The sequence below is a fragment of the Eretmochelys imbricata genome, chromosome 22, assembly GCF_965152235.1.
Source record: "Eretmochelys imbricata isolate rEreImb1 chromosome 22, rEreImb1.hap1, whole genome shotgun sequence".
Lineage (NCBI taxonomy): Eukaryota > Metazoa > Chordata > Testudines > Cheloniidae > Eretmochelys > Eretmochelys imbricata.
The window spans coordinates 20457209-20467280 of record NC_135593.1 but is presented as its reverse complement, the minus strand read 5'-3'; the positions used below and the strand labels follow the sequence as shown (position 1 = coordinate 20467280).

General features: G+C 44.0%; 1 protein-coding gene across 1 annotated transcript in view; it reads left to right on the top strand.

Annotated features, from left to right (window-relative positions):
- Positions 1-10072, top strand: part of TREH (trehalase) — a 29706-nt gene that overhangs the window by 128 nt on the left and 19506 nt on the right. Inside the window, exon 2 of the mRNA XM_077839656.1 lies at positions 4771-4958. Within this exon, the coding sequence (XP_077695782.1) occupies positions 4771-4958 (188 nt within the window). The remainder of the gene's footprint in view (positions 1-4770; positions 4959-10072) is intronic.

Genomic DNA, 10072 nt, shown 5'->3' with positions numbered 1-10072 from the left:
TGTTTCCTGTTGCTTTTGTCCTTCAGACAAGTTTTCTGTACTACTGTGCAAGAAGTTTCATTCCTGTTTTCTTCCTCCATCCAAATTCTGCATACATGTTGTTGCTGTGAGTGTGCACGCTTCAGGCTGGCCTGAGAAATAAAGCAATGATCGCAGAAGGGAGCGTCAATCTTTCTGTATAGCAGAAGAATTCTACAAGCTCAGCAGCAGTATTACAGCTGAAGCAAATAGCAGAATAGTGACACCTGCAAGATAATTTTTTACCTGTTAGCAGGGCTGTCTTGTGTACAAACTAACTTCTATTGAAGGGGCTAGGCTGGATGGCAATAGCACTTACTGTGCAGGACACCTACCTCGAACGAATTGCCCATCGGAGATATGTGTAGATTTTTTTTATTTTATTTTTTTTAATGGGCCAGTAGTTTTAATAATGGTCTTGGACTACAAATTTTAACTAGCCGCCTGAAACCACTGGAAATGTGCTAGTGACACATTTAGTTACTACAGTGCCTGTTCAGTGAAAACCTGTGTTTCTGTTTAGCTTAAATCAGAGTAAAAAGTCTTGTCTCTGCACAGCTCTGTGTTTTTGTACATATCGCAAAACCACTTTACAATTGACAGGATGCTTAGGAGAGGCATAGGGCTCAGACAGCATGGGCTGTTGCAAGTCAGGATTTTAGGGTATTGACAGCCATGTGAGGAGGAAATAAAGGACTCCACGTAATACCAGTCCTCAGCAGGAGGGTACATTAGCTTGCAAAGCACCTGCCCACAGACCTGGCTAACCAGTACAATTTTTGCAAATACAAATTTGATTTGAACAATTGATTCATTGTTAATGAATTATCATGCCACCTTTGTTTTCAGGCTGGCAATACCATACTTACCACAGTTGAGTGTTTGCTGAAGCATTTATCAAATGGATATTCTCTACTGTGATTATACTAATTGAGTAATTAGAGGGAGGGTATATAATAAGCCCTAGCTCTTACATAGAGCTTTTATCAGTAGATTTCAAAATCCTTTACAAAGGAGATCAGAGGTGAAGTAACTTGCCCAAGGTCACCCAGCAGGCTACTGGCTAATTGGGAATAGAAACCAGAGCTGTCCACTAGGCAACACTACCTCTTTAGCTGGAAATGTTCTGTGTGTGAAACAAGTCCATAAGTCTGACTAGTGTCTTCTGTAAAAATAATAGTTCTTTCCATTATAATATGGAAGCTCTATAGATTGGTATTGCTGTGTCCACCTTGGTACAGAAGAGCAGTGTTTTGGGGCCATCTTTTCAAATAACACTTTGCCTTTACCACTCTTCTGTTTTGCTGTAATACTGTACCTATTTTTTGTTTTAAGCATCTTTCTAGCAATATAAATGTGACCACTGCCTTGCATAGCATTTGGTAAGAACTTTTTAATTGTGAATTGTGGGTGAAGCTACTGTAGATTAGTAATGTTGGGAACTGTTTGGTTAAAAGTAAAATAGCCAACAGGAGTGTCTTCTCAAAGAGCAGGACACCTCTCTTTAAGGGATATGAGCACCTGGTTTATCAAGGCCACAGAAGCTAGGCCAGGAATCTTTTATCACCCCTTTCTCCAGAAAGACACTTCAGTTTTAACCTTGCACAAAGAATGCTAGACATACTCTAGTTGAAAGGTGGTTTTTATTTATATATATATATATATATATATATATCTATATAGGCACTCTAAACTCTGTTTAATGTTAAGGAAATGCATAAAAGTGGGAATTATGTTGATTACTTCTACATGTTTCCACTATAGTGGCGAGAACCTTTCTAATGCCTTAAATGCCTAAGGTGATATAAGTTCCTTTTGTGATGGTCATTTGCAAACACTTTGTATCTATACGCAAATATATGATGCAGTAACTTCCTTATAGTACTGTTACATAACATCTCACTATTCATGTATGAATATAAAATCAAGTGATCTTTTTATAACTGGTTACTACTACAAGAAGCTATTTGACTATAGAATGTTTATATTAATTGGGGAATTAATTAGGTATCTGGTAGTGCTTAAGAAACTTTCTTACCAACGTCTGAAAAAAGAACCACATCTTCAAGTATTTAGACTACACTGCCTTTGACTCGGTTTAAGAATTACCAAAATTTAAAATGACTACTTAAAAGCAGAGCAAATTTTAAATAGAAATGTGTTTTGGAGTAATTTGAAATAAATTCAGGTATTAAACCTTGATGAATAAATATCTCCAAATGAACTAAATAGTTGACTGTAAATGGCACTGTTTTCCATCAGAGAGACCAGCAATATGACCAGGATATTGAAGATTTACAACTTTGTATGTATTAGCAGGTTGCATATTCATGAACTGAAGATGCTACTAGGACCATCCTATAAAGGTGTTGAGCCAGTAAAAGTAACAGCAGCTGATATTTGGATCCTGTCAAGCCCCTGAAAGAGAGACTCCACCTTCAGTGAGACTATGGAAGAAGAGTATAAATATTTCTGAATTCAGATACCAACTTACCACACTCCATCTCATCTCCAAACAAACAAAAGGTAAACATGCCATCATACACAATCAAGAAGAACCAACTTGTTATTCCAGCACTGCTTCCGCAATGCGATACCACCAAGACTTCAGCATCATTGGTGAGATGTTTGCAAAAGCACTCCCAGGGGATTAAACTGTTCTTGTAATAATTGTAATGGCATATTGAAATTGTATGTTTTAACTTAAAGAACTAATAACTTCAGTTAACACTAGATTGTTCAGACTGAAAGTAAGCTAATTGTGGAAAACAACTAATGGGACTTACTTTGAATTTAAGATTCCTAATGTTAATTAATTTGCTTGTCTAAGGAGTGGTCCTGAAAGTGGTGATGTGGGTTTATAAGAAACATTATTTCAGTTGAGTAACTTTTAAAAGGCTTCTTCTAAGTAATTGAATTAAGTACATATTTCAGTTTCATAGGACTTAGTTAAGATCACTTAGCTCTACCTGTTTTAGAAATGATTTTGTGATCCATGATATACCAAACAGAATCTACCAATCCTTAGATGAAAGTCATTTGCCTATCTATAAACTGTTTTAGTTATCTCATACATGAAGACAGGGGAAATAATATACTTTGGTCTTAAGTTACCAAGAGAAGAGAAGCCTCACCTAGGGAGGAATCACTCTCCAGACATTTACCGAAAAGACCCCTGTTTACTGCTTGCTGTACAGGAAAAGGAAAAACTCAAACATTTAGTTACAACTTCTTGCTTGTCTTTGATCATGGTATCCCCAATTTATGATAAAAATCTCAGGTGCCTAAAATAGTGTGTGAGGGGGAGGTTCCCACCCCTAGATCCTACCCCTGGATTGGCATTGGGTCAAATTTTAGTCATATCTTTTCTTACATTTCTCTAGACTTTTTTTGTTGTAATTTTAGGGATTAAGTTATTTGGCACTTAACTCTATAACACCTTTTCTATCTCATAAACTAGCTGCTACACCTTACCAGTGTGCGGTACTTAATTATGAAACTTGATCAACTACAGTAGGGGTGGTGTTAGCCTTCTGAAACAGGTACAGGCTTCTGGCAATCTGGAATAGAAAATCTTATGTCATATCAACTGTCTGAAGTGGTTTGATAGCAATCAGTGATGTGTTACAAAAAAAAAAAAAAAGAAAAAGGAAAAAAAAAGAAAAGAAAAAGCACATCAACTTTGTCTCTCCTGAACTTGGGTATTGATGTGTCTGACATGGCAGTCTTACAGTACAGAAGTCTAATACTTATCCAAATGTCTTGAGTTTTGGTACAGCTGCATGTTCTGTTTTTATGGGTATTCTATAACACTGCAGTTATACTTGCAAATTTAGGACCCATGCTGCTACCACTAGCAATGGCAGAAGTTGTAGCATGGACAGGACTTGTGTTTATTTTTGTGTGCTGTACCAGTAGTGGAGAGTGAGGAAAAAGCACAATAGCACCTGAAAGTTCACTGTACCAAATCTTCTGTCTCATCTGAAATCTAAAGAATGGGGTTAGTTCACCTTCAAAACCACACTGACTGATGGGAAAATTTGCTTGGTAACCTTTCACTTTTTTTTTTTCTCTCTCTCTTACAACACAACTTCCTTGCACTGAGTGAATTTTATGAAAATGAAGTGATGAAATAATATCATTCAGTTTGCTATCCCCTCTCGTACCTTTCTGGGATGTGGGCACCTATAAACTTGTTTGTGCAAGCAAAGTACTTTGAGGTTTCCAGGTCTAGTTATAAGCATGATGAATGCATAGATAATGCTGCTTTGTGGTGGCCAGTTCTGTGCCTATTCTCACTCTTCTCTAAGGCAGGCATCTTCCTGTTCCCTAGCTATCACAATATGGTCTCTTAGTCTCATGAGGCCTTTGGTAATAGAAGTAAGATTGCTGCTAATCTACAGGCAGACCCTGGAAAGCATTTGTGGGACTCTGTGGGTTGAGGCAGGATCTGCCAGCCTAACGACCGGAGCAAAGAAGTAAATGCTGACTGCATGGCAGCCAGCGTGTTGGAGGTGGACAAGGGCGGAGGCTCTAGCTTCGGGCCAGCATGTCTGTTGGGACAGAGGGAAGGGCTTGTCTGTCGTGCAGGGAGAGGGTGACTGCCCAGCGGCAGCAGGCCCCGAGAGCACGGGCCTGCCCGCGACCAGGCCTCGCGGGAGTGAGCGCCCTCTGATTGGCCGGCTGCCCCTGGGAGAATAACCAATCAAAGCTACGCAAGGTAGAGCGCGCTCTCGTTCTCTCGGCCCTCAGCAACGCAAGCCGCCGCTGAGGGGGAGAAGCGGGGCCTGTCTTGCGCTCACCTCCGAGCAACCGCGAGAAGATGGCGGATCTGCTCCTTCCCGCCTCGCTGCCGCAGCCGGCCTGGGCAGCGCCCGAGGCTCGCGAGGAGCCCCTGGGGCCGCCCCGGAGGCCGAGGAAGAGCTGCAGAAGGAGCGGAGGTGAGGCGGAGCGCGGCTTCCCCGCGGGCTGCTGAGCTCCCGGGGGCGGGGCTGAGGCTCTTTGGGGCGAGGGGGCGGATTTGCTTTAATTGCTGGGCCGGCGGATGGGGGCCGAGAGCTCCTGCCCCTGGGCCCAGAGTCCCCTCGCTAGGGTGCCTGGGGGAGCCCAGTTCCGTGTCTCCCTCTTACCTGCACTGGGGGTGGGCAAGGGGAGTTCAAACATCAAAAGGTAGACCAAACCCCCACCCTCGTGTGTGTAAAAGCAAAAAAAAAACCCCTCTGGGTGGGGGGGGTGTGTGTGTAAAAGCGCAAAAAAAAACTCCTTGGGGGGTGGGGTGTGTGTAAAAGCGCAAAAAACCCCCTCGGGGTGGGTGTGTGTAAAAGCAAAAAAACCACCCCTCTGTGTGTGTGTGTGTGTGTGTGTGTGTGTGAGAAAAACCTCAGACTTGTTGGTGCCCAACTCATGATTTAGGTCTCTTGAGGCTGGGAAGACTCGGTATGTTTCCGCATCTGCAGAGATAGCTCTGATTGAAGTGTAGCTATACCCAAAGTCTTGTCTAGAGCAACTGGACACATGGGGTGCTAAACTTGCTGGAGTATTTTAGAGGTTTGCGAAGAGGATGTTCTTTGCATTCAAGCATTTCCTGAATACTGCAAGGCATGGGTCATTGTTTTTACTGCCTGTTATGTGTGTTTGTATCATTCTGAAGAGGACTCTCAATAGCAGCCTGCCCTAGAATAACTTGATGCAGAGTATTCCGCTCAGTTTAAAAAAATCTCAGTGCAGCATAGGGTTAAAAGAAACATCCCCCATTCTATTGAAATGCACGTCCCCCTCTACAAGTAGCTGCCAGAATTTGTGGGGCGGACCAGAAGGGAAGTGGCTTTTGTCTTCATATAGCTAGCCCTGATATAAAATCTGTCCTGACTGTTAGTGAAATAAAATGAAGCAGCAGTTATCTTAAAATGCCATTCTAAATGTAGGGTGGGAGGGGAAAGGATAGGGATCACTACTTGCCAAATGGAAAATGTCAAGAGGGAGGGAGTGAGATTTGTATCTTCCAGTGATATTGGCGAAAATGATAATTTAAAATAATGATGGACTTAATGGGCTTGAGAGTTTGGGGGTGGGGCAGACACACCAGCACTGGAGTCTTTGTTGCCAAAATCTAGGGCAAGGATGTTAAGGACCAAAAGTTGTCCCCATCTGAGGCTGTTTGGTAGCTTTTATTAAACAAATTAGTAGGTCTCAATCAAGTTGCTAGGAGACAGGTCTCCATTTTGTTCCTCTGACACTAACTGGGTCCTTGTGAGGGCAATGCCTAGCTGGGTCTAGGACAGGGGCGGGCAAACTTTTTGCCCTGAGGGCCACATGGGGTTTCTGAAATTGTATGGAGGACCGGTTAGGGGAGGCTGTGCCTCCCCAAACAGCCAGGCGTGGCCCACCCCCAGCTAACGTCCCCCCACTCTTCTCACCCTCTGATGCCCCCCCCCCCCGGGACTCTCGCCCTATCCAACCCCGCCTGTTCCCTGCCCCATCCACCCCTCCCTGACCGCCCCCAGACCTCCCACCGCCCCATCCAACACCCACTCTTTCCTGACTGCCCCCCCCCGGACCCCTGCCTCCATTCAACCCCCCTGTTCCCCGCCCTCTGACCGCCCCAACCCATATCCACACCCGCCCCCTGACCACCACCCCGAACTCCATTGCCCTCTATCCAACCCCCCCTTACCCCTTACCATGCTGCCTGGAGCACCGGTGGCTGGCAGTGCTACAGCTGTGCCGCCGAGAGCCCCAGGCTCTGCAGCTGCGCTGCCCGGTAAGACCTCACAGCGCTGTCGCCCAGAGCATTGTGCCAGTGGCGCCGTGAGCTGAGGCTGCCGAGGGGGGGGGAACAGCAGGAGAGGGGCCGGGGGCTAGCCTCCCTGGCCAGGAGCCGGGCAGGAGGGCCTGTAGGCTGGATGTGGCCCACGGGCTGTAGTTTGCCCACCTCTGGTCTAGGAGATGGAACTCCCTTATTGGGGCTTCCTCCAGGTCAAGCTGGAGGCATGCTGGCAGTGCATCGGGTGGAAGCCTGCCTTACTGCCCCTGCTGTGTGGAGTGGGTGAATAGTAAAGTCAGTCTCCAGCGTTGGTAAGCTGGCATCTTTCATCAGCACGAAACTCAGAGCTTTAAAACAAACCAGACTCTTTCAGGAGCTTGTTGCAAAGTGAAGTTGCCCCCTGCATATTCACAGAATCTCAGGGGAAATGCGAGAGGCCCACATGGTAAAAGGACTGAGTTCTGTTGTTGCCTGGGCTATGGACAACACTGATGGTTCTTGGGGTACCCAGGGCTGAGAATCACCTTGTTACTCTCCTGGCTGTAGCATGAGGGACATTTGCTTGTGCTTAACTGATTGTAAGCTCCCTGATACCGCTAGTCTATTAGCCACCCAAGCACACACCTCTGGGCTATGCCAACCATTACTTTGCCTTGCAGGTTAGCAATAGGTGCACCCCAGTCCTTGAGCCCCTTTGAAGCATTCCCTGCAGTGTCAAGCCCCTTATCCACTGAAGACTCACAGAAATACCAGGTCTGCTATCCTCAATGGAACAGTGTGCACGCTAGCCTGTGTGAGTCAACTTAGGATCAGCACCTGACTTAATATCATGGCCCTTATATATCTTTATAGTGAAAACAAGAATAAGTTTATTATTAAGGATTACAGATTCAGGAGACAGTAAAGATATTGGGAACAAAAGGTTACATATAAATCAAAATTACATGACTTCTAGAGACTAAACTTAAGTAATAAGTTAACCTGGAGTCTAAAGAAGTTTTTCACACAAAGACTTTTGCAGCATCTTCAGCCAAGGTTGATTGAGAATCCGTAAATGGACTTCCTGTTTCCTTCCTAGGTGCAGGGTAAGGGAGGCATAACCATCCCATGGATTGTTTTTCAAGTGTGCTGCAGCCTTGTTGACTTCACATTTCTTTAAACCTTTGTATGTAAAGGGGCATCATTGTGTTAATTTACAATGCTTAATTTACATCCAACAGAGAGAGACTGATAAACATCTTTTGTCTGAAAGAAAACTTGTTTCTCTCCCTCTGCTGGTTACTTCTGAATTCTTAGATCATGTATCAAGTTATTCCCAGTATATATACATAACTCCATATATGGTATCTGTACATACATTTCACAATGATATTATTGATCAGTGTGACCCTGGCTTTATGTAAGATTTCACATGACATTCTTTGGTGAATCAGAATTAGGACATTTCTATAACCTCCTTGCCAGTTGGCTTTAAGAGGTTCTTGGGTCTTGTCCTTCCCTTCTCACATTTATCTCCAGACTTCTTCTCCTTGTCCAGATCTGTTCTGCCCCCAACAATCTTCTGTTCATTGAACGTTTTGAAACTTTGCACTTTTAGAGAGAGGTAAGGGATTTACTCTGTGTACACAATTTTGCAGAGGGACAATAGGATTGAGATCCGTTATTTCTCCCCTCTCTATATTATTTATTTTAAAACATTTTTGCTGTTAAAAAGCATGTTATCTCTGGAGACACAAATCCACAGTTTGAGAACTGCAAAACTAAGCATCTCTGATGGTATCTTCTAGACTGAGCACTGAGTCCCACTGGGTAGATAGAAAGATTAACCTAAATAATCTGTACAGAAGCCCCTGGAACCCCATAAAATTGGATCCCTAATCCGTGAACTATTGGAATTCCTTTACAAAACTTTTCTTAAACATTACATGAATATATTGTCTCATACTATAGAATTGGAATTTAAAATCTCTATTCCATGATGAGATATCTTTGAGCTATAATGCATCTTAATTATAGCTATCTTTAGATAGATTTTTTCCTCAAAAAGCATTTTATCAAAAAAATCCAATTTAAATTTTAAAAAGTATTAAAAAAAAAAACAACAATTTTTTTTTAATCATTGATTTTTATTTACCCTGGTTCCTTCTGTTTCCTCTATCCATTCATGGGTCCCTCCTCACTCACTCCTCTTTTCTTTTTCTGGCCTCCTCTGCCCTCATGAGGTGCCTGATGTTGGGGCTTGGAGTAAAAGTCCCTTAACACAGGCCTTTTTTTGTAGTGTACAGTGTACTTGGACGTGTTTGTTCTGTTGCTGAACTCCCTTCCTTTCCTCCCCTCCTCACCCCATGATGGGGTGCACTACTGCCATATGGTGCCATAAGAGCTCCTGGAGCTACCCCGCCCTGTGCTAGAGACTTGGACTGTTATTAATGGGTTAGTATCAAGAAAGACCGAATTTTCAGGCTGTGTCTCTGAGAGATAAAGCTACTGCAAATAGTTCCAAATAATTTTCTTTGCCGAGGATTGAAGAAGCAGCCACACCTTTTGAAATCTAATGCTAGCCCCCCTTAATGCATGCAGTTTATCTCAGACTTTGCTTCACAGACCTTTGCACAGGTGGGTGGAATCTGGTGCAACTAACTTAATGATTCAGCAGAACAGCAAACACTTCATTCTTCTCCTCTCAAATGGCTTGCTCTGCAAGGATTTTGGTGACAGCCTGGTGCTTTGTCGGCATCTCTGTTTCTGTGCTAGGGTGGCAAGGACTGGTCTATGGGCTCCCACCTCCTTGTGAGAGGTAACTACTTCCTGGGTCCCTGAGGGTTTGGTGGGTCTCCTGGTGACTGATCTTGGGGCAGGGACATAGTCTAATTATTTTTCTAATAAAGTGTCCTGGACTGTGCTATACAAATAAGAGTTGTTTAGACGCACAGTGCTGGTAGAAGATTGGGAGATCAATAAGACTATGCTGAGAGCGGCATATAAGACGTGTGTGTGTACACTCTCTAAGATCTTTACTCTTTTCCCTTCCCCTCCCCAACCCTCCTATGGGCCCTTCTCCTCCTTCTTCGAGTGCTTGCTCATATCCATTCCAATTAGGTGTGCGTGCACCGCGTGCACGATTGTCAGAGAATTTTTACCCTAGCAATACCCGGTGGGTCGGCTGTGGAGACCCCTGGAGCGGCGCTTTCATGGCGCTAGATATATACCCTAGCCGACCCAGCGCCCCCTCAGTTCCTTCTCACTGCCCGTGACTGTCGTTGGAACTGTGGAGCTCGGCTTTGCGGCTCT